Genomic DNA, 26,052 nt, shown 5'->3' with positions numbered 1-26,052 from the left:
GTAGATTCAAACATATAGTCTCTGTGACTGAGTATCCAACCACAGGCACTATGATATTTTTGCAACTATATGTAATAATTTTCAAATCATATCCAGATTTGCTTTCACACAATGCAAATTGTTTGATGCCCCATCTTGTGGGTTTTGCTGGTAAAGACTGTTTGAGATGAACTCTCCCTTTGAATATGATAATACTTTCATCAATGGACAGCTCAAATTGTGGGGCATATACTGCAAGGTATTTTGATTTTGCAGAGATTCATCAGATCCTGAATTTTCCACAGTGGATCATAATTTGTATATCCACTGTTTGGCCGATCACACTCATTGTTAGCAAAGTGCAAAAATGATGTCAGGATTTCATAACGATCTTGTGGCATTACCTCTGTAAATGGCACACAAGTTAGCGAAAAGGAGCCCCAGTAATCTTCTAGTTCATGTTTGTGGCACAACCCCATTGCTATTTGTAGTGCAATATATGCTTTGAGTTCATTGACATCGGTCTCGATTCATTTCATAAAACGGGAGTAAGATGGCAATTCAGTGGTGCAGTCAAAATACTGCAAAGCATATCTGTTTGTTTCATTACAAATCAGCTCAAATGCTTTATCAGGAAAGAAACGTTTGAAATACTGGAGTGTAATTTGCTGTATCAATCAGGACTCCACTGTGAGTGGTAAAATCTGGCAACCAGTCAGATTCAAAATTATCAGTGTCACTGTAATGTTGCCATGGAAAATTTGGATCCTGGTTTTGGTCTTCAGGTTCATTATCACTTTTAGGGGGAGCTTTGGGCTGTGCTATACTAGCTGCTCTACCTCTCCTCTGACTTCTCCTTGTACCTCTATACCTCGGGAATATACACTCCTTGATCGTTCATGAGGACTACCACTGGAAGTGCTAGGGACATCTACAAAATAAAACAAAAAAACTTTTGTACATAGAGATATAGCACTTTTCCGACATTCCATTAATGTATGTATGTTATATTTATATATTTTCCTATCGACAATATATGATAACGTAGAGAACTAGTGCTGGTCAGTCAGTTTATGCACTAAGTTATATGATCCTAAGTACACCATGTGCTTACCTAAAGCAGGGGCAGATTCCAGGTCGTAACGGATGAGTGATAATGAAGACATTTATAAGTAAGCTTTCATCATCATCTGGCTCAAACTCTTTGTCACTCTCTTCATCATTACAAATAATATCAATTACTTCTTTAGTGGTATAAGCTTTTCCTTTTGGCATTGTAACAACGTCGCAAGTGTCAACAGAATGTGCAAGGAAGGCGTCTTCTAAAACAATGAACAGTATGATCTACACAGGCTAAAAAACAAAAATCTTGTGACCTCCGGTTTATATACCTGCTGGGAATCCCAAGTATACAATAAATACATGTGGTTCTAGCCTCAAGTGGGTCTACAGGCCTGTGTGATTATGATAATTAGCCACGAGGGTATGTTGCTTACATCTTGTCGATGAAGGTCACCTGCCGTGCTGAGCCTTCAAGTCGACTGAGGTCGCCAACTGCGCCGATAGGGTTAAATAGATCCTTCAACTTTTTTCTTGTAGTACTTCAAAACTTTCACCCAAATATTTTTCTTTCCACAATAGAACTGGGCAGTTAATAAACCTCACTAATCAATTTTTTGAGTCATCAATGAATTGCATATAAGTAATTAGTTATTAACACAAGCAGTGATTTATTTTTATTAACTTTTTGACAAACATCTTCAGGCATAACAGTTTAAGATGAACTTACTTTTTTTAACCCTGATCTTTTTTTACATGAAAAATATTCCCCTTTTACATTCTTGCAATGCTACAGTCTGAGGTGAACACAGTAGGTGGCCCAATGTTTTGTTCTGAAATAAATGAGAAATATGTTAAAAAATATAAATAATACTATTCTGAAGGTTTCTATTTTTTAAACTTTTTCAGTTAAGTTTTACTACATAGAAATAAACTAATTCTTCATTAAGACAAATATTCATAGACTTTACATGATGGTAAAACCAGTAATGATTCCTGTCATTCTTAGGGAAACGGACAACACAAGGTTTTCTATTTGGTTAGAAAGAAAATTCTTGGTGATATTTCAGAATAGATTAAAATGCCAAATATAGTGGGAAATCAGTATTTTAAAAATGTTAAAATTATAATATGAACAAATATGAATGACAAATATTTAGAATTATTTTGCTAATTCCATCTTTGGTATAAAAACTTATTGTAAGTAAACTATAAGAATGTTAAGAAGAAAAAATTAGGTAAGTTTTGAGTTTGAGGTTAAAAACTAAGCAATATATTTAGATATGGATGATTAATTTTTATAAACCATGGGAACCTTGAACAGCAGACATCACTGGGGTTTGTGTGCCAGTATCTTGTTTACTGGATATTTGAGATTCTAGTAATTAAAAACTCTTAATTGGTTAACCATGTGGAGGTGAGGCAGTACCCTGTAAGCATATCTTGTTTTAAGAATGATGTACAGTGAACCAATATTTATAACTGAGCTTTCTCAATGTATTTTTTATAAATAGTGGTAATATTTTTTTGTACCATGAATAAGGTTTTTATCGGATTATTTCTAATAAAGTTTGCTTATTTAATGTAGTTATTTGGATTGTTTGAATGTAAGTTTTATGTTAAGTATTTAAAAAAATAAACACTTTTTTCCATCTTATAGTTTTCAAATTCCATTATCAAGAACCTTCAAGATAAATTTCAAAAATTGTTTTAATGTAAATTTTTTTTCCCATTTCTCTCGCATAGCACTAATTATCAATATATAGTGCTATGATATACTTAAAAAGAAATTGGTACATATCTCTTGTGATTATTTGGCTACATTTAAACATCTTATGTTCTTCTCATGTCTTTTTACCTTTTGATGTTATTTTTAATTATTTTCCCTCTCAGCACGTGTCCCATGGTTAAAGTATCTTGGGTTGAGAAACTATTCATTGGTACAGTGGCACAGCTGCTAACCCTTGTGAACCAAGAATATAATAAATTTTAAATATATAAACTAACCCCTCAAATATGCATTTTAAACATAACTAACTCATAATTAAGTAAAATAATAAAACTAATACCTACATGTAATGAAACTAACATATTTCTAGGTTAGAAACCAAATTAAAATGGTAAGGACAAAAGCGGTAACAGTGAGAGGCTTGACTAGCTTTCATAGAATTATTTATGCCAGTCTTAAAATAACTAAGGAGAACACATCTTAATAAATACTGTTACAGCGATTTTTTTTTTTTTTTTTTTTTTTTAACATCTAGCTCAACTAGTAGAATCAGTTGAAAGTGCCACAATTCTGTAAAAAGTGGGTGTGGCATCTATCAAGAGTATAGAAAAATTTTTCATTTTTCTCCAAAAGTTCCCAAAGCTTTGAGCTTTAAAGAAGAATTTGTAAATGGAGATTAACCTACATTCTTTCTGTGCATGGAAGTTTTAGTATATGTTTAGTTGTTCTCAAGTTACAATGTTCAAGAATTTGTCAAACTGTAGTTTAAAGAAATATTTTGTTTAAGGTTTCTTTTGAAAAGCATTGATAATATTAAACCTTGAAGTATACTGTATATTTGAATGTTGATTTAATAGGTAAACATTGACATAGGATTGCTTAAGTAAATTTTGAATATAAAAAAAAGTAAAATATTGTGATGTGCAGTACAACTGTGTCTAATCTTATGGTTAAGCTGAGCAAGTTTTATTGAAATGAAGCTAGATGAAAAAAATTGGTAATGATAGTTTAGATTTATGTATTATCTTTTGTATTGCTAATTGCCATAATTGAAACTCTTAGATAATCAATTTATATTGATTGAATTAATTAATTGCTGAGCTCTGTATATATAGTTTTGGTTTGAAGTTTAGATATTTGAATTAAGTCTTCATGCATATTGTGCTCAGTTTCTTCAACTTGAATTTTCAAGAATGTGCTTAGTTCTATAGAAAAATCTTAAGTATTTTTTAATTAATAAATGAATAAAATGAAAATTTTATTAAATGGAATATAATAGTAAAAGTTCTTGTCCTGTATATCTGTCAGTATGAATTCTACAATCTTTTCATTGAAATCAAGATACAAAGAGTCTGATACAATTTTATGTCATATTCATTGGCATTAATTATCTTTTTTGATAATTCAAAGAAGTTTATCATTAATATCTTATAAAATTATAAAAACAAAAAAGTGGACATTTTTTAAATGTTTGTCTGAATATTACATAAATATTGTCTGTGTGCTTTTATATTAGTGCAGAATTTTCATCTATAGGTACTGGAAAAATTACTAACAGTATAGCATATAGTAGATGTGTCAACTGATATACTAAAATATCACTTATTAGAATTTACAGATACGAACTTAACTTGGGCAGCATGATCAGTTAGTTATAAGGAAAATTACTTGGAGTATTGAAAAAAATGATGCTCATCAGTTTCAGTTTAAGCAGTGCTGGTAAAAATGTTTATCTGAAGTTCTTCAGAGAGGCATAGTATTTTTGTTTCTGACAATACTGGAAGATTGTGTCTCCACAAATTGTTTTGAATGTTCATAGTATTTTTGTTTCTGACAATACTGGAAGATTGTGTCTCCACAAATTGTTTTGAATGTTCATAGTATTTTTGTTTCTGACAATACTGGAAGATTGTGTCTCCACAAATTGTTTTGAATGTTCATAGTATTTTTGTTTCTGACAATACTGGAAGATTGTGTCTCCACAAATTGTTTTGAATGTTCATAGTATTTTTGTTTCTGACAATACTGGAAGATTGTGTCTCCACAAATTGTTTTGAATGTTCATAGTATTTTTGTTTCTGACAATACTGGAAGATTGTGTCTCCACAAATTGTTTTGAATGTTCATAGTATTTTTGTTTCTGACAATACTGGAAGATTGTGTCTCCACAAATTGTTTTGAATGTTCATAGTATTTTTGTTTCTGACAATACTGGAAGATTGTGTCTCCACAAATTGTTTTGAATGTTCATAGTATTTTTGTTTCTGACAATACTGGAAGATTGTGTCTCCACAAATTGTTTTGAATGTTCATAGTATTTTTGTTTCTGACAATACTGGAAGATTGTGTCTCCACAAATTGTTTTGAATGTTCATAGTATTTTGTTTCTGACAATACTGGAAGATTGTGTCTCCACAAATTGTTTTGAATGTTCATAGTATTTTTGTTTCTGACAATACTGGAAGATTGTGTCTCCACAAATTGTTTTGAATGTTCATAGTATTTTTGTTTCTGACAATACTGGAAGATTGTGTCTCCACAAATTGTTTTGAATGTTCATAGTATTTTTGTTTCTGACAATACTGGAAGATTGTGTCTCCACAAATTGTTTTGAATGTTCATAGTATTTTTGTTTCTGACAATACTGGAAGATTGTGTCTCCACAAATTGTTTTGAATGTTCATAGTATTTTTGTTTCTGACAATACTGGAAGATTGTGTCTCCACAAATTGTTTTGAATGTTCATAGTATTTTTGTTTCTGACAATACTGGAAGATTGTGTCTCCACAAATTGTTTTGAATGTTCATAGTATTTTTGTTTCTGACAATACTGGAAGATTGTGTCTCCACAAATTGTTTTGAATGTTCATAGTATTTTTGTTTCTGACAATACTGGAAGATTGTGTCTCCACAAATTGTTTTGAATGTTCATAGTATTTTTGTTTCTGACAATACTGGAAGATTGTGTCTCCACAAATTGTTTTGAATGTTTAGACAGATTTGATTTACCCTTGTGTTACTTGCCTTGTATCTGGAGGGTGTTTATTCTTGAATAAGCTTGTATATTGAGTGATTGTAACTTATGATTTAGTTGTTTTTTGTTCTGAAAACATATGTAAATCACCAAAGTATTTATTTATTTGGTTAAAACAAATTATAGTTACTACTAGCTTTGTCTTTTTCTCTCATTTTCCCAGAGATTTATATTTATGATAGGACTGATTGTAATTTATGGTTGGTGGTATAGTTTTTTTCCTTTTTCAGAGATGGAAAAGAGGAAATCCACTTGTGGCCTTCAGAAACTTCCACTTCACTGTTGAAGGCAGGCAGACAGATGCAAAAACAAAAAGTGGAGAGGTAATATATCTATAGTGTAAAGTATTGTATATCAATAAAAAATTGCATTTACTGGTTTTATTTGAAATTTAACAAAATCTTAATTCTTGATTTTGTTTTTATATTTAGTGAACTCATTAATAGGTTTTACTGTAGAGCATGAGTTAATTCATCTCCTTCTGGGATTTCTTTGGGAGGGGGGAGGTGGGTTATGAAATACCCTGAGTAGTAAATAAAGATCTAGACATTTCTGAAATACCTTATTCTGGTTTCCTACATAGAAAGCATGTACTACAGACTGGTTGAATTCTGAGTTGGTTTGTATCTTATAAAGAGTGAGTATTGTCATGAGATTGTTGCTTGCAAGTGATGATATGGCAATGAATTGTCTGAGGAAACTTACAGTTGTAAAGATGATAGGCAATGGGACCAATATGAAGAATATCCATTATGTAAACCAGTGACCTTTAAAATTAAACTTGCTTTTGTCATATCAGAAACAACTTTTTAAACAATAAATACAGAAATAACTGTGCTTTCAAAATTCAAGTTTTTTTTTTTTTAGTTGTCATAGCAAAACTTTTCACATTTTATTCCAGGTAAACCTTGGGAAATGTAAAACAAATTTTACTGTATACAACCAACTGGCAAAATAAATGGCAGAACATTTTATATAAGTGTGTATGTGCTTGTTATGTATTATGTTTCTAATTAATGCTAATTTTAATTTATTTTTAAAACTTGGACATTCACGTTTTTAATCAGCTTGTGTTTAGTATACATAATCACAAGTTAAATAATTTATATTTTATTAAAAATGTTTTAAAATGTCAGTTACACAAAATTAACACAGAACAGCTTTATATTTTTATAATTGTAATGTATTTACTGTTGTATTGTAATATCTATCTATATGTTTAATATATAATCAATCATAAATGCCTGTCACTTGTGTTTTCAAATGTGTATTATGAAAGTCTTGTCTGTTATTTAAATTTGTTGATTCTTATGCTCAAGAATCTTATACAATGTATATATGTGTAAATACCAGTATTGGGGATACAGTTTAATATTATTGGTTTGCTACAGTTGATATACTACAAACCTCTGAAACCTATAATTGTGATAAACACTTAATTGGAAACTACAGATGTTTGACCAGGAATGTTTATAGATTTCGAACGTTACAAGCCATTTGACTTCAAAGAATTAACCTTAGATGTTAGTGTTGTAAGGGGAAGTTGGATGTTTTTGTTTGGTTTAAAAAAACCAAAAACAAACTTTCATCTTCTCAGAGAAGCAGCTAGCTAATTTCCTTGTCAAATGAATTATACCTGTTTATCAACATGGAATTAATTTTCTCTCCATAAACTTTGGAGAAGTTTCAGTTCCAGATGAGATAGAAGACTCACTACTGTTTGTTAAACTTTTGTATATATACCATTATTTGTAATAACTGTTGTTATTGTTTGTTCATTAAAATATATTTGTATAAAGAAAGAAAACTGTATGTATGAATCTAGTTGGCAAATATCACAAGTTTAATACATATTAACATTTAACTAACTTCTAAATTAAAATTTCCAGCTATTTAAAATTGTAGTGCTTAATGTAAGTAACATAATAAACTTGATCTATCTAGGATAAATTATAATTAAAATTCTGCTAAGTACTCTGTTACCTTTTTCTAGTTGGGATATTGAATTTATTAACATTTGGATAGTAATGTTTACAGTAATTTTGTTTGAAATATTTTTTAAGAATTTTGAAACTACAATTTTCCATAGCTACAGGGTGCTAGAGATTAAAAGTTCTGCTTTTTTAAGTTTATGCTAACTTGAAACAAGTAGTACTCTCTTTTTTTTTTTTCTTGTTGTATGCAGTATTTAATTTCATTAGTAAGTTGGATACATTTTGTGAGGTATCTGTATTGTTGTTTGAGCAGAATTATCATGAGTGCTTATTTAAGTAGTATACTTTGTGTGTCTGGATATTTTAGTATTGTTATAACTTATTAATAGAACATTTTCAAAAGTATCCCTTTTGTAATAGTGATTTCTTTTAGTTTTTTGTTTAACTATTAATTCGTATTTTCATGATAAATGGAGCTTTGTCTCCCAAGATATTGTGAGCTAGTTTATAAGGGAAATTTGGGTACAGTTGGTATTTTGGCTGGTTTGAGAAACAACTTAGTTAAGAAAGAATTTATTTTCTCCAAGAAATCCATGGAGTAGCCATTTCAAAAGATAATGTTTTGTATTTAACTAATTTCTATTTGAAGTGCTAACTAGTAAGAGGTATATTTGCATGCTCTATTTAGTAGATGGAGAATAATACTGCACTTGAATGAGAAGGGTGTAAAACTTTCAAACTGAGTGAAGATTAGTAAATGTGTTTTTATGACAGACATTGAACTTCAAAAGAACACCTGTCAATCCAGTTCTATTTGTGATGACTGAGAAAAATTTTCACAACTGTTAAGAACTGGTGAGGAACCCATTGCAATACCACCTATGCTTATAAAGGGTATTGCTAAAGAAGAGAAAAATCTTTACACAATAGTTCAAGCATGGATTTGAATTCAAACTTAGAAAGTTTGTTAACAATGTCTTTATCAAAAAAGATTACAGTGCAATATTAATTTCATATAGGGAAATATTAATAAAAGAGAAATAATATCAAAGCTACCCACCATGCGATGTTATTTCGGGTGGATGAGGGAGATGACTGATTTTTTGGAAAAATTTGAAGGAGTCTGATATTGCAAACTCTTTCTTAGTAAAAGGCTTTAAGAAGGGTATGAGGAATTTAGTTATTTTTAAACTATGGCTGCTTAAGGTGGAAAGTTAAGTCATTGAGGGTGGAGTGTCTGGTTTAACTCTTGGCACACCTTATAATATTCCACGTTGGGACTCTGGTCTTGTTGCAAGATTTCTGTTGAATTCAAGGGTCACTCCAGGATAGTCCACTTTTTTTCATTTGAAACATCTTCAGCATAACTTTGGTCTTGTTTTGAGTCATTGTACTGTTGAAATGCATTTTTTTTTTTTTCCTGTTTCAAGCAGGTTTTATTTCTACAACTTGCAGTATTTTGTATCATCCATCTTACCCTCAATCGTGATAACCTTCTCTGTTTCTGCTAATAAGAAGCATCCCAATAATACGATTTATTCTGCCACCAGTATGTTGGAAATTTGGGATGAAATTGACTGGGTGGTGGTAAGCTTTGTTAGGCTTGTGTCAGATGTTTAACTTTTGAACTAAGACCAAAAATCTGTCTCATCTGGCAACAGAACTTTCTGGTAAATGTTATCAGTAACATTTAGATGTTTTTTAATAATCTTCAAAGGAGATTTAAGATGATTCTTGTAAATCTAATGTGCATGGTGTTTTTTGTTTTTAAATTTGTGTGTGCGCATACATGTGATTGTGTTTAAATATCTTGTTGTTAATCTCTTAATATAGCCAATGTATGTATTTCTCTAGAAATTGTCGCATCTTTTTCAGTTTGGTCGAGACTACCCTGTTGTTGATCATACCTATGATGCCGTAGTAGTTGGAGCAGGGGGTGCTGGCTTGAGAGCTGCATTTGGATTGGTTCAAGAAGGGTTTAAAACAGCCTGTGTTTCCAAGCTGTTTCCAACAAGGTCACATACAGTTGCTGCTCAGGTTTGCTATTAACCTGTTCTATGTTTTTAGTATAATCTGAATATTTTATTTTACTCATCAATTTACATTGTGAATATTAACTTTTTGAGAGATGAGAATCGGAAAGTTTTCATAAACAGACTCTCCACTTCTTACTAATAGAAATTTCACATATGCTGGGGCTATGATTTTTATTTTAGGTTTGTTTTCCTTTGTTTTATCAGCATTTTATACATAATTTAGATTATGAGTAGCTAACTCTAATATGCTAAATGAGAACTAAATATCAATTCAGTTGTTAATATAGAACTACATAAATATACTTTAATCAGAGTGCATTGTTTCATAAGGTGGGGTACCCATGCTATTATGGATTATAATAATTTTTATGTAACTCAAAGTTGATTTTAAATGAAGTTGAAACATTTCCTTTGTATTGGCTGTATAATACTAAAAGTTTGAATCAACTGTATGATGCACTACTGTACTAAATGTTCCCCTCAATATTAGGCTTCACTTTCTGTCACCTGATTGTGTTTTCTGTATTTCAATACTGAGTTCAACTTTTCATCAAGAGCCATAAAGTGTGGAGTCAAAAAGGCTATACCATGTCTTTTTCAGCTTGAATTAGTTATTTGACAACTTGCATCTTGTAAATATTTCTATTTATGTGCATTTCTTGATGCTGTGTAAAATGTTCCATTAGCTTTTCACAAAGTTATTATTTTAGAAACATCTTTTGATGTACTGTTTTTAAAGCTAAAGTAAATTTTCTTTCATGGACTATCGTGTTTATATTGTATTTCTCAGCTTTGCTGTTGTATACAGTATTGTATGTGATTATGTAACAATGATGAGCAATCTACATGTTACATATTTATTTAAATGTGTATACGTACAAAGTTTAATTTTCTATCATATTTTAAAGTGCATCAATGTGTTTTATGTAGTTTTTCTCTAACATTACATCACTGAATGTTTTGACAAAATTGATTTACTACTTTGAAGATGTTTAATTCCCAGTAAACCGTATATAACTTTTTCTTTTAAAATATTGTGATTTTCCAAAAAATGACTTTTTTTTTTTTATTTGCTTAACCCAATGATTACTGTTGAATTATTGTTTTAGTAGATAATATCCCTTTTGCCATGTTTCCTTTCAAAAATAAAACTAGTAGATGAACATTTTTTTTTTTTTAAATTTGAGGAGTGTTCTTGAGTATGTAGTTTCAGAAATAAACTTTTTTTGTTTTCACTATTTCTAATTTGAAAAACAAAATCATTAACTTTGTTCCTTGGACTTTTATTTATTATATGTCACTTGCAAGGCAACTTTTATACAAATTAATAAAATACAATATTTTATATCTTGCAGTTTTTACTTTTCATTTGTATAATCTCTAGAACCTCTTAAATTAATACCAAAAGTTTTTCTAAGGTAAATATTTAATTTTTACTTTGTTTTCTCTATTGTCTCACATTTCTTTCAACTATTTGTAGAAATTCATTAAAATAAGTATCTTTGTATCAGATGCTTCTTTATCTTTTCACATAGTTTAAGATTGATGTTTAATTAATCTTTTCAGTTCTCTGACTTTTGTTATTCATGATGGTATATCGGCTCATGTCCATGAGAATTCTTAGTTATTACCTTCAGACTCTCGCGCGTTTTGTAAACAAGATGGTGTTTGCACATGCCATCTTGCTTATAAACTCTATCAATCAAGGAGGCAACAAGTTAGTTAAAAAATCATTAAACCTTTTGAAATGTGCATTTTAAAATGCACAAAATATATAATTAATTAACATATAAAAGTAAAGCATAAAAATATATTTTTTAGCAAACCTATACATGTGAGAAAAGAAACTTGGTAGGTGCTATGTACCTCTTAAGAGAAGAGTGTACTTGGCTTCATCTCATTTATAACATGTTTGCTTGTTATTTTGTTTTTCTTTGTCAGGAAACATGTAACAAACTTTTTCATTTGTTGTTGTTGTGATGATGATGATTTAATAATTTTTTTTTATATCTTGTATAAAGCATTCTTTGTTTTCTTGAATAATAAAATCTTTTAAAATGCTACTTGTTTCAGTTTCTAAATTTATGTTCAAGTTTGACTTGTCATAGTGAACAAAAAAATTTTAACACTCCTGTGTTGTTGTCTTAATTTAGCTATTGTATCCAATTTTTACCAGTAAAAATACACATTAAGATTTCATCTTAATCCATTTGATTTCTTCATTTACAAATGAATAAATCCCTTCTAGCTTACTTTTTATTCTGTGAATTTACAGGTATATTATTAAATTCTTTGCAAACTTGAAGTAATTTCCTTGCTATAAGTTACTGACTGGCTTCTAATTGCTCAATTTTTTTAAAGCAAAATATGTATCCAATTCTGCATGCAGAATGTATTAAGCTAGATCTTAAATGTTTAATTTTAAGCTTAGTACCACTTAATATGTGGATAACTTGTATATTATTTTACTATCTAAAGTTTTGATCAGAATATTTGATGTTTAAAGGCTGTTTGAAAGTTGTATAACTTTTGAAATATTTTGGATAGTTTTGACTGCTCAGACTCGTGAGTAGAATATTTTCATACAAAGCTAATTGACTTTCTGTGGGTAATGCTTTTTTAAAAACAAACTGAAATCTTGAAAATTTCCAAACATGACAATTTATACAAATAATTTCAAAAATTAAAAATTCTATGGAAACTGCATACCCCATACCCTTTTTAAGCAGTTAATCTCAAGTTTAATGCATTTCATCAAGTGCTATTATATATGGCAACATCCATGAGACAAGTCTATCGAATACAATTGGCTTGGGTAAAGTTACTTGACCTTGCATTGTTTGTTATTTAATACCAACTTGACGACGCCAACTAATGCCTCAACAAATACATCAACCATTAAAATGTTAAAAACCTAACTTTAAAATAGTTTAAATAATTATTAAATAAACATTGTATTTGCAGCATGCATTGTAGTAATTGTAGTGCTAAGAAACTTTGGACTCGTGTTTATGTATTTAGTTGACTTCAGAACAACAAACTGAGAAATATACTAGTGCCATTTAACTTTTAAGTTAACTCCATTTTTGCCCAAGTAAAATATACAATTTGAGCAAGCAGAGCTTACATTTTTTGCCAGCAAAAAACAGTAAATCAAATGTATAAACATACCAAAAAATGACAAGTTTATCATATTGCAACTAATTCATGTTAGTGCCTTACTTTTACTGCATTATTACCTTTAGTGTTAATGTCAAGCCATGGGTTTTTGTTTGTACAAGTGGAGAGGATAGTTATAAATTTTGTAGTAGTTATACACATCAGTTTTTTTATGCATAACATATGATTGTTAATTATCTGCAACTGTGCAAGTTATTTAATTATTAGATTAATTTTTGTCATGTGCTTTAGTATTAACCAGTAAAACTGTAGGCCTGAGTGCAAGTCAGTGTTATGAGTGAGAAATTGTTTCCATATTTCTTTGTTTACTTTAAATGGTTTTCACAATATATTTTATCTGGTGCATCTTGTACTTTGAAGACATCATGAATATCTAATTATTTATATTTTCCAAGAACAGGTACCTTTTTTGCTTTTACTCAGATATCTTTCACTTGTCCTTTTACTTAAATATTGCAAAACTAAGTTGAATTTAGAAAGCAAGACCCCCCTCTTATCTTGTAGGATCTTTTCTTAGATTTTGAAAATAAATTTTTCTTTTCACGTTATTTTTGAATTTCTCTTTCATAACAGTTTTGATATGTTTGTGAAAAATGTTTTGCTCTTCCTTCTCATATGCTTAACTAGAGTAAAATTAGTCTTGATTCTTCAGTTTTATTGCAAATGCCCACCTAAAGCAATAGGTGCTTGTATCAAATTATTTTAACTACAAGCCATTTCTTGTCTGTTGTAGCATCTCTTCAGAGTTATTTCTATATGTCAATCATATTTTATTACATGTAAATATATTTATTTTTGCAGTTTGTTCTCAAGTTCTTTTTGGTAAATTTAAACAATTTCAATCATAAGCCATTCTTTATTGGTCATTCTTGTTAGTAATTATTGATTTTTTGTTTGTAGTTTGATTATCGTATATTTTTTACATCTTTTGGCTAAAATAAAAGTTTTCCAGATTTTAGTATTTATTGAACATACTTTCTTAAAACAGAAAGTTGCTCAAAGGTGTTGCTAAGTTCTTTTAATCCTGTATACTTGCTCAACTAGGTTAGATAATTAGCTTCTTGTAATTACTTTCTCGTATGAATGATCATTGTGGCATAGTATGAATTGTATAAAAGACAGTAGTGATCTTTTTCACCAGCATACATCTTGAGAATAAAATTGGTCACGTGCACACACAATTTTATTATAAGTGTAAAATTGTTTGGTAATTTATAATATGTTGATTTACAAAAAAGAAAATTGGTGCTTTTAAGATATTTTTGTTTTTTTAGTATCAGTTTTTTTGTAACTATTACTATATATTTATTTCACTTTGTGTAAAGGTTGTCATATACAAAATACATATGATTTTTAAGCATAATTTGAAACTCAGAATGGAAAATTGTTTCATTATAGGGAGGTATTAATGCTGCTTTAGGCAACATGGAGCCTGATAATTGGAAGTGGCACATGTGAGCTAAGTTTTAAGTTTATGAAATTTAAATTTTTTTTTTTTTGTTGTTTTAACATTCCTTTTCAAACTATACATTTTACATGAAATAGGCAATAACTATGTTGTGTTAAATTTTTTGCATTAATAATAGTAACTGAACAAATCTTCTAAATATATTTCTAAGTCTGATTATTTTATGTATTATCACTATGTAAAGCAAACATTGTTGTTGCTTTGTATTTAAAACTTTGCATACTTTTACAGTTTAATGTTCCAACAGGTATGATACTGTAAAAGGCTCAGATTGGCTTGGAGATCAAGATGCCATTCATTATATGACTAAAGAAGCACCCGAAGCTGTTATTGAGGTAAAAATCTTTTATACTTTGGTCATGAACCATTCTGGTGGTCCATAATAGGGATCTTCCATTTGTTCTTCTATATATAGTATTGCTTTGCCAGCCTACAGTAAAAATGGCTGAGAATTGTAATAAAACCTTGGTACAGTATCACTAAATTCAAAATTGTGCATTGATTGGGTAGTTTTTAATAACAACTGTCTAACAGTTGATACCCAATTGTTGTGATGTAGTTTGTAATTTATTAAATCTCATGATCTGCTACATGAATACACCTATATCTTGTATACAGGCCGTAGATGTAACTTAATGTTTATATGGCAGGCATATTGGAAATGTTTTGATATTAGATATTTTTTTATGTATAGAGTTCCTGCCATTTTTGACATAATGCTACTGACAGGATCACTTTATTCATTACTGTATAATCATGATACACAAAATGTTACCTGAATATCTTTGCTGTTTTTTACTATAAACTTCTTTATGCTATAGTTTAAAATATAGCACTAAGTTCAGTTTTGAACATTGGATCAGCAGTTGTAGTGATGGCTGGTAAGTCTTGAATTATAGCCAGCACTTGGCCTGCAGAAAAAGTAACCATCGTGGAAGCTAACTATAAGGAGTGGCAACGATTGTACAGAAGAGGAGATTATGAAAATGATGGCAATTTAGATGGAGAGGCAGAAATTTTGAAAATATTTAGTTTCAGATAAAGTATGCAGCAGCTGTTGCTCATCATAGTTTAGCCTCATCACAGCAGGAGAGGGTTGTAGAAGTGTCATGATTTCCACCCCCCCTCTCCAAAAAAGGTTAAATATAAGAATGGCTAGTATCAATCCTTCGAAAAACAAAATGTAAACAATATCGTAGGGATGAAATTTGCATCATCCCTACATAATAGTACAGACACTCAATGGTTTAAATAATTATTAAATAAACATTGTATTTGCAGTATGCATTGTAGTAATTGTAGTGCTAAGAAACTTTGGACTCGTGTTTATGTATTTAGTTGACTTCAGAACAACAAACTGAGAAATATACTAGTGCCATTTAACTTTTAAGTTAACTCCATTTTTGCCCAAGTAAAATATACAATTTGAGCAAGCAGAGCTTACATTTTTTGCCAGCAAAAAACAGTAAATCAAATGTATAAACATACCAAAAAATGACAAGTTTATCATATTGCAACTAATTCATGTTAGTGCCTTACTTTTACTGCATTATTACCTTTAGTGTTAATGTCAAGCCATGGGTTTTTGTTTGTACAAGTGGAGAGGATAGTTATAGTAGGATAAAGTAAACCCAGTTGCAACTGAATTATGCTGTGTGTGTGTGTGAATTCCTGCTTGTGTCATTTTATAGAGATGTTGCAAATGTCATCCTTTCTATCTTGTCTGCATTGTTTGGACTTGTATTAGCCAGCATTATATTTGCTTTTTGTTTTGTTTCCTTTCTTTTTAATGCAGTGTTGTACTAGTTAAAGGGATGTTCTGTTTATAACCAAGTTTTATATACAGCAATATTTGGCATCTAATATTCCTCTATTATTGACTGAATTCCTGTTTTACCCTGTACTTAAGTTTTTTAAAGAAATACCAAATCACTGTCTGAAAGAACTTCAATGATACCATTGTTCTCGCATTGTTTGTTTTTCAGTACTACTAGTTGTTAATAGTAATATTTAAAGATGACACTGGCTTTGAAACTATTTTATTAGTACATAATAAGAAGCATAAGAAAAACAAAAATAAAATGAAACATATGAACTTGATTTTTTTTTTTTAACTAAAACATTTTACTGTTATATTTACAGAAGTTTGCATAACTTGCTATTCTGTTATTACATAGATATTGCTATATAATGTAACACTATATACTATTTTAAACTTCTGACATATTGATGAGATATTTAAAACACCATCTTTTTAATGAATACCATCCGTCCTTTCATAGGCAGTGTGATCGCCTGCCTGATTATCAGTTCCTAATTGCTAATTAACACATTTGAGTTTGTAGAGTGTGCAGAATGTTTCTTGTAGAGGAAATCTGGTCAGCTGCAGAAGAACTGACTGATCTTGATGTGGCTGGTGGAGATGGTGGGGGAAGTGTAACATGTATAAGAAATATTAAAAATGTTTATTTTTGTACGTATATTACCATATTATGACACATTCTTGTATTTGCATAGAATGTGTGTGTTTATTTTTTTTATGCTGAAACATACACAGGTAAGTAAACTAAAAGTTGTATATTATGTATGTATGAAGGCTGTAATACTTATGAGTCAATTTGGGGATTTACAGTTTGGGAAAATAGTATGTCTGAAACCTTAAACTTGTATGTTGTGCATTTTAACTTTAAGGTACATATTTTATTTCTGGATTTTTTTTTTTTTTTTTTTGCTTTTAATATAAAACTGTTTTCAAAGTATTTTGATTTTTAGCTCAAACATGTAACTATTGCATTAATGCTTTAAGGTAAATGCATAGTTTTCTGAATCTTAAAATTCAGCTTTGCTAAGTTTTTAGCAACAAAGATAGTGAATTTTTTGTTAAACCAGTAAATAGTTTTTTGATGTGATGGCGTGTCAACTATTATTGATACTTAAGGTCCAACTGAACATTTTGGAATGTGTTTTTACATTCTGTGTAATTTTATATATCCTTCACTCTTTTCAGTAATTATACTTGAAGCAGGAGGAATATCATTTTGAAGTGTTTTTTCATGGTTTTATATTTAACTAACCATAATAATTTCTTTGTTAAAATGGCTCTATACTACTTTAGTGAAGACCTCGATATGGCACACTTGTATCTTTTGTTATTTTTATTTACTTATAACGACACAAACACATTGGGTATGTACATGTAAAGAAAACATGCTGGGTCTTTTATTAAAGCTGTTGTAATTCATGCTTTATTATGTTTTTGTCTGAATTGGATTTCCAATTTATTTTTACTTGGCATTTAATGAGTGGTTTTAACATTAAAAATTTATATAATTCCTGGAAATGAAATTAGTATGTTTTGTTTTTGTCATTTTAAGTTATAATACAATCTTTTGGAAGCTTAATGTGGAATTCTTCTTAAACAGTTAGAGAATTATGGTATGCCCTTCAGTCGAACCCAGGATGGAAAAATTTATCAGAGGGCTTTTGGTGGTCAGTCTTACAACTATGGAAAAGGTGGTCAAGCTCACCGCTGTTGCTGTGTAGCAGATAGGACAGGACATTCACTGTTGCATACGTTATATGGTCAGGTAGGTTGCATATCACTCAGTTTGTAACATTTTGCTACAAGTTATTTTTGTAAAGTTAGAAAGTATAAATTATGATTTTGTTACTGAATCCTATTTTACTAAATATCTTTTCCCATCAGAATATTATTAGTAAGCTTAAAGAATTTTTCTGTGCTATGTGTAGGGATTTAATATCATGTATTATGATTTAAAAATACTAAGTTTTCTTTAGACAAACAAAACTGATAACCATCTGCTAATTATAAAGTAGGTCTTTCACGTTGTCAACTAAAAGAAGTAAATGGAGGAAATTACAGTTCTAAAGTCAGAGGTGTAATAAAATGAGCAGGAGTTCTTGTAAAACTTGGATTTAATAAAAAATTGTAAATTAGAATCCTGTTACGAACCTTTTTAACTTGGATAATAGTCTTTGTAGATGTTCTTGTGAAACAATAAACTGTTGATCTGGTGTTCTTCATTAATTGATGCTGAAGACTGCACTGTTTAAAAGATGAATTAAAGATTATGTAATAAGGTTTAAAGGCAGTTATATAAATGGTTGATTTATTATTAACTAGTCAGAAAAGGTCTTCTGACACTTAGTGGTTATGTGAAATTTACATTTCAGTTGTTGTAAAGACTTTCTTATCTGGCTGGCATTAATTAATTTTTTTTTTTAAATATATTTTAAAGAGTCTCCGCTACAATTGCAATTTTTTTGTGGAATACTTCGCTCTTGATTTATTGATGGAGGGAGGAGAATGTCGTGGAGTTATTGCTCTGTGTTTAGAAGATGGGTCACTTCATCGAATTAGAGCTAAGAATACTGTTCTGGCTACTGGGTAAATACTCGAGTATTCTTCATTCACAATAACATTTATTTAATAAAGAAAAACTGTTGAAAAATTATATTTTGTAGGATCATGTGAAATACAAAGAAGAATGTAAGCATAATGTTTAACTAGTATAATAATTCATACTTATAAAATAGTAAGGTATAGGTTTTTATTATTGTGAAAGTGGACCATTTAACAATATAGTTGTAGAAACTTTAAGATTTATTTCCCAATGTAGTCATTCCTTGATACTGTTAAGTTACCAAGTGTTTTTAATCAATTTTAATACTTAAATGTTATTACAGGTGATCAATCAAACTGATTTGATTTTCTGTATTGAATTATTATAGAGGTTATGGTCGAGCATATTTCTCCTGTACCTCAGCTCACACTTGCACTGGTGATGGAACAGCAATGGTAACTCGTGCTGGACTTGTGAATCAGGATTTAGAATTTGTGCAGTTTCATCCTACAGGAATCTATGGAGCAGGCTGTTTGATAACAGAAGGTTTTGTTTTTGCTAATTTATTATAATGACATAAGTAAGGAAAGTTATGTTTTCTTCTAAAGAAACTGTTAGTTTCCACATAATGAATGGGTGTAATAACCTTATGTATTTGAAAAATAAACTACCCTCTCATAATCTTATTTTAAAGACACTATGTATAAATAATTTTAAAGTCCATACGTTTGTTTTGTTTCTGTTGATTTTCTTAGGGTCCAGAGGTGAAGGTGGTTTCCTTGTCAACAGTGATGGTGAAAGATTTATGGAAAGGTATGCTCCTGTGGCTAAGGATTTGGCATCCAGGGATGTAGTATCCCGAGCAATGACAATAGAGATAAGAGAAGGAAGGTAAGTTTAAATAAATAAGACACAATTAACTTTCATTATCTTCAGATAATTGTTTTGATTAACCAAATGTGTAACTGTGCTATTTGCTATAGTTTTCTCTTACAGGCTATAATCCAATTTTGCAATACAGTAAAGACAATGCACTTTTACCTAAATATTTTTCTGTGTAGAGGTGTAGGGCCAGAAAAGGATCATGTCTACCTCCAGCTTCACCATCTTCCACCAGAACAGCTAGCTTCTAGATTACCTGGTATATCTGAAACTGCTATGATCTTTGCTGGGGTTGATATCACCAGAGAGCCAATTCCTGTTCTTCCAACAGTACATTACAACATGGGAGGAGTTCCAACTAATTACAAGGGACAAGTGAGTGAAGGCATTTAGCTGTATCCTTTATATTTGTATTTCAAGTGAAAACACAAGTTTAGTAACTTGGTTCTATGCAGAATGTATTTAAACATCATATAAAAATCAAAATGAAGTTGCAGTGTAGTAGGCTCTTTTTAACTAAAGCTCTTATTTCTGGAACCTCAACATACTAGAAACAGTGGTATTTTTTTCAAAGTGTAAAGCTATTAGTGTATTGCTGATTATATATTAGTTGTTTATTTTGAAAGGAATTATGAAGTAACTAAAACAGTTTTAAACACAAATTTTAGTAGCTAGAATTTTGAATGGGAGTCAACAAATGTGATGACATGATCTTTGGGCCATGGCCCATCATGATAGTGGTGATGTGAGAAAAATATTTTGCTATGCACAATCAATTTCAATAATTCAAACACTTGTTCCAAGATGCATCTAGATTATGAACTTGCTCAATCTTGTAAAGTGAAGTTCTCCTTGGACTTTTATAACACAAATCATGAGTTTTTTTTCAACTATTACTGAACAAAGGAAATATTTTAGTACCTTCATGGGGGAGGGGTAATTTGTCCAGAACCTTTTGGACATCTGATGTGTAAAAACATTCATTTCTAAGAAGTCCATTAGAGCTACTTCTAATAAATCTGTTTTGTTTCTATAAATAAAGGACACTGTTGAATAGTAAGATTTGTTTCTCCCATACTCTACCATACTTTGGAATTGTGATCTAAAGTTAACATCATAGAAGAGAGCAGAAGAAGAAGTTTATGAAATGCATAGAATAAAGCTATCTTCTATTATTTATTTGGAAGTATTGTTCCTTGTAGTTAGTAGGTTAACTAAAGCATAATATTGGCCATTTTTTGTAGTGATGTTGGAGAGTTTTGGAAGAAGAGGCTGACTGAGAAGCATGATGTTGCTAGTCATTTTTTGATGTGATTTTATTTGATGGAGTTCTTTCAATTTGTATTACTCTTCTTGAAAATATCATTAGCAGCAATATAACATTAAACAACATGGCCAATATATATCATTGTTTTGGTCCAAATCTACAAATTACATCTTTTGTTGATTCTATTGTGAAAGCTGGTGTCATTATTGCTAGTGAAGTGAAGTTTAATGTTTTCACTTCTTCAGTCATTTTTACAATGATGTCAGTATCTGTTGTTGTTAAAGACTCATTAATTTTTATAGCATTCTACAGTGGAGCAGTATACTGTTATTTACTAACTTGTTCCCACTTAAATACAAGTAGTTCCTTGTTCTATGCTTTCTCTTTTTAAACAAGTTTCAGTGTCTATTTCAGTTTGTGACAGTGTTGAGTCCAAGATCTGTCCTGAGACATTTAAAGCTAGACCAGTGTTTTGACAAAAAAAAATATCTTATTGGACTTTCAATGTATTATTAATATTTTACTTGCCAAACTGGTCTGCAGATACCAATTAAAGCCTTTCATACCTATATTCAAATGTAGGTGTTTTGCTGTTTTATAAATATATCAGCTTACATAAATAGCTATACATTCTCAAGTAAATATGAACTATATTTCAATATATATATATATATATATATCCAAAACAATTTCAAGAATTGTTGAATCTTTAATGGGTTCACTTAGCTCACCTTGGAATGCACCCAAGTTTTTTTTTATCTTTGCTATATTCTTGTTTCTCAGTCACACTTGGAATATTTCTTACAAGCAAAACCTTTTCCATTTATTCATTTAACATTTAATGCTTAAAAAATCCTTGTACTGCTTCTTCATTCATACCTCCTTGGTAGTTGCCATTTTACTGGATGTGAAAGTTGTATATTTCATTTGTATATCTTTATGGTGAATGTTAAAGCTAAACAGACATTCTCACTTTTCATTTGCAATGATAAGAATGTCTATTTTAAAATATTATGGTTTGGTTGCTGTATGGAAATTTTCCTTGTAAAAATGGTTAATAGCAACAATACAGTTAGAACAAAATTGTCTGTTTTAACAAAATAAGTTATTTTAAAGTGACATGTTTCAAGCAAGGTACTTGCTGAAAAGATAACTTGGTGATTTACATTTGTTCAAGTTTTTTTTTTATATCAAAACTTATCTTTTCATAATAAGGTGCTCCTTCAACTGTATTAAGCATGATATTATTATACATTTTTAATCTTTAAGAGAAGTGGCATCTAATAGTCCTATTGGTGGCATAACTTGATTATATTGGGACATGGAAATTAACAATAGTAAATTTCTGGTTATTGTTTTGTTAGTAAACTTAAAGTATAGAAGGTTTCTGTAGTTAACATTATACCATGGCTAATCTTTAAGAATCATGATATTCATCTTAAGTATTTTAATATAAAGTGTATTGTTTTTAATACATTTATCAATAAGTTTTAAAAATATTGTTTATTAGACTTTAGGTAATCTCATATCAGGATGTTGCACTTTATTGTAGGCACTTACCTATTCACCAGGAGAAGGAGACAAAATAGTGCCTGGACTGTATGCATGTGGAGAAGCAGGGTGTGCTTCTGTACATGGAGCCAATAGACTAGGAGCTAATTCCTTGCTAGACCTGGTAGTCTTTGGCAGAGCTTGTGCTTTCTCCATTTCTGAAGAGAATAAACCAGGGGACCCCATTGGAGAGATCAAACCAGTAGGTTATTTTCAAAAACAAACTCCTATAAATTAAGTTATTTGGTGAGCTTAACGTTATGTAAACAGATTTGGTAACTTTGACCAATGTCATAAACCTGAAACTATACAAACTCATCTTTTACTATATGTACCTTCATAAAATTTGGTAAACTTTTCATAAACATTACAAGTTTATTGTACATAACATATAAATATTTTTATTGAAGTTGCATTATTTAAAAAAAAAAAGAAATCCTTAATATTCAGTTAGGAGTCACTATATGTTATGCAAGTAAAATAAACCTGAAATAAGTCATCTTGATAAAAATTTATACTTTATTTATTCTTATTCTATCTGTAAAGAAATCTTCTGTAACAAAAAATATGGAAATGTCAAACATTTTTAGTTCTACAATGACAGCAAATTGTAAAAGGCAGTTATTTATACTAAATAGTTTTGTCCCTTAAAGTTCCAAAATTGGTTTCATTTAATTTAAAATATAAGAAAGACAATACATTTGTGTGCTTTAACTTTGAGGTCTTTTGCATTTGAGTTCATGATGTGTTTTTTCTCACTATATTATCATCCAAAAATAACTAGCATGGTTTTTGCATATACATTTGAGACCATAAAAAGTATATTGGGTACTAGAATAATGTCTTGCCTACTATAACTTTTTTCCAAAACATACTTGCCATCTGCTGACAATATAAGCTATTCTGTTAAGTTTCTAAAAAAACATTTAGATGCAATGTGATATTTGCAAGTATGAGTTCCTTTATACTGTTATCAGCAAAGTGGCTACTCTGACCTTTTCTACTCTTCCTTTGTTATCTAGCATCTGTCTGTGGTCAGGGTGTGGATCACTTTTAGGGGACTGTATGTTTTTATCTGCTAATTGAAGATGTTTGTTTTTGCCTGGGGTGTTTTTTTCCCAGGGGCTTCCAAAGTTTCCTTTTGAGGAGGATTTAGATTATTTTTTGACTCCTTTGTTTACTTAGCTTCTCACAGGTTTTGTTTGGATAAACCTCCTACTTTTGTTCAATTAATGACTTAGATTTGTGAGGTTTTGTGTGTGTGGGGGGTCTCCCCCTCTTGAGCCTACTCTTTCAATTTAGTGGTGGAAGGGATAGGGGAATATTTAATTTCTCTTCGTATACTTTTTGTTTTATGGTTCAAGCTGGGAGATTTACTGTCATATAATGAAATGGATAATACCTTGTACTCTCTTTTGTCTGTTTGCTTGTCTTGGTTTTCTTTTCTAATGAAATTATTTTTTGGCTGCAGACATGTCGATGTCACAAGTTGGGAGTTGTTGGCATGTTTGCAGGACTTTTTTTTTTTTAATCTTCCTTTTTAAAATTTTGTTATATCCTGACAGGTCCTCTGGCAACTGGGAATAGGATACATCCATCTTTTGTCATCTGTTTCTCATTTACTCACTTGATTATAATCTGATCATTTGTTTTGGCCTGTCTGATCTGGAAGTGTTATGTGACCCACTTCAACTCCTTTTGTAGTGATTGTCTCAACTTTTATCTTAGAACAACACTGTTCTATTCAAATGTTTTCTGTTTGGATCATGCCTGCATCTTCTCATCCACCTTCTCAATATGGGATTCTAGCTATATCATCAGTGGATGGTATGTTTTGTCTCTTAACATTTTCATAAACTGAAAATGTATTTGTAATAATGCATACCTCCACTGATAATCTCCCACCCTGCCCATCCACTAAGAACTGGTGTGGGTTTCAAAAAAGTGATTACATTATTTAAGTGAAGTGCTAATATACAGTACCAGGATAGGATGATGGTGAAGAAATTTGCAAAATAGATATTGATAAAAGTATTAAGTGGGGGAATAAACACTGGAGCTTGTGAGACCAAAAGTTAGGTAGGCAAAGCTGATGTTGAAGAACAACTGTATTGTTGGAGCAGGTAAGTAGTATTGGAAATACATTTCAGTTTAGGAAAATGTTAACATTTTGCCTTTCTAACAATTCTATGTATAAAAAACAAAGTACCATTACTCCTTGGAGAAACATCACTATTCTAAACACATTGCATCTTCCCAGCAAGTTATTAGGCTTTATAGCTAAAATAAAATGGACAGTTGTCTTATTTATGCACATGAATACTCTTATAGAAATATTTATAACCAATAGAGAATTGATATTTGGTATTTGATATTTCTTAGATGCATGAGAAGGATGTCTCATTATGGGCTGAACAAATGTAGTAAAAGATAAGGGGTTGAAATTTTATATTCTGGCTTGTAAATATCCAATTTTCTTTTGTTTTTAGTTCTTTGCACATTAAAAATTGTATTGATATATTTTTTTTGTTTGTTATACCAATTAGTATAGCATACACTCTATTCTCATAATCCATATTTTAAGAGCATACAAGGTTTTAGTTCTTAATTTCTTAAGACCATGTTGAAAACAAGTAAAGCCTGAATTTCCTTTATGTGACACATGACATTTTCTCTAAGAATCTTTGTTTTTATCTACAGTCCCTCCATTAAGTACAAAATTCAGTGTAAATTGCTCACTACACATAGTCATTGCTCAGACAAATCACAACTTTCATAGCTGTCACTTTCATGTGATCACAGAACTATCAAATAAAAAAATCAGACTCCTCTTTCAGTATCCACCTGTCACATCCTCTCTCACAGGACTTGAATAAGTTCTCTTACCTTTTTAATTCCACACTATCTGTATCCAATAGAAAGTCAGCATTTCCATTTATGAAATTACATATTGTTCAACATTGTTTCTGAATGGAGACTTGTCAGTTTCACTGTTTGTGCAAGCTTCGTTCCCATGAGAAAGATAATGACTAGTTTGGATGATTTTGTAGTGGTTCTTGTTGCATAGTTGGAGAGCTAAAACAGCTATGATAGTTAAGGGAAATTGTATACATTTTAGATGCTGTTATTCTGTTCTTTAGTGCATTACATAATTAACAGTTAGTGCAGTTCTAGTATTAGTGCAAAATAGGGAGGGTTTAAGCATCTTTATTTGTAGCAAGAATGTTTTTATTTCAAGTTTCTCAATTTTTTACATTATTTATTATAAAAGCAAATAAAATGTAAAAATAGGATCTCTCTAGGTTATTTAAGGTTAATTCAGTAAATAATATAATAATGTTTTGACAGGCATGCATGCACGTGAGTATTGTAATTAATGACTAGCTGGTAATGTAATTAAATGGTATAACATGAGCTCCCTGTTCACCAAGTGATTTAAAAGTTATAGCAGTTGAACATGTCTCGAAGCCCCACAATGACAAATAAGTAGATGTATCTTATTATGAGTTTAAGGCTACTTAGGATAAACAAATATACATTCATATTAAAATTATTTTACAAAGGCAGGA

The 26,052-nt window shown here is 30.3% G+C and overlaps 1 protein-coding gene across 1 annotated transcript in view; it reads left to right on the top strand.

The window, feature by feature from the left end:
* The window catches only part of SdhA (succinate dehydrogenase, subunit A (flavoprotein)), a 60,330-nt gene that overhangs the window by 22,047 nt on the left and 12,231 nt on the right, over positions 1-26,052 (top strand). Inside the window, exons 2-11 of the mRNA XM_076469717.1 lie at positions 6,032-6,124; positions 9,611-9,772; positions 14,350-14,405; positions 14,667-14,754; positions 17,842-18,006; positions 18,679-18,827; positions 19,172-19,329; positions 19,539-19,674; positions 19,845-20,040; positions 22,485-22,685. Of these exons, the coding sequence (XP_076325832.1) occupies positions 6,032-6,124; positions 9,611-9,772; positions 14,350-14,405; positions 14,667-14,754; positions 17,842-18,006; positions 18,679-18,827; positions 19,172-19,329; positions 19,539-19,674; positions 19,845-20,040; positions 22,485-22,685 (1,404 nt within the window). The remainder of the gene's footprint in view (positions 1-6,031; positions 6,125-9,610; positions 9,773-14,349; positions 14,406-14,666; positions 14,755-17,841; positions 18,007-18,678; positions 18,828-19,171; positions 19,330-19,538; positions 19,675-19,844; positions 20,041-22,484; positions 22,686-26,052) is intronic.

The sequence above is a fragment of the Tachypleus tridentatus genome, chromosome 12 (assembly GCF_004210375.1).
Source record: "Tachypleus tridentatus isolate NWPU-2018 chromosome 12, ASM421037v1, whole genome shotgun sequence".
Taxonomy (NCBI): domain Eukaryota; kingdom Metazoa; phylum Arthropoda; class Merostomata; order Xiphosura; family Limulidae; genus Tachypleus; species Tachypleus tridentatus.
Note: the sequence above shows the minus strand (reverse complement) of the source record. Positions and strands in the feature narration are given on the sequence as shown.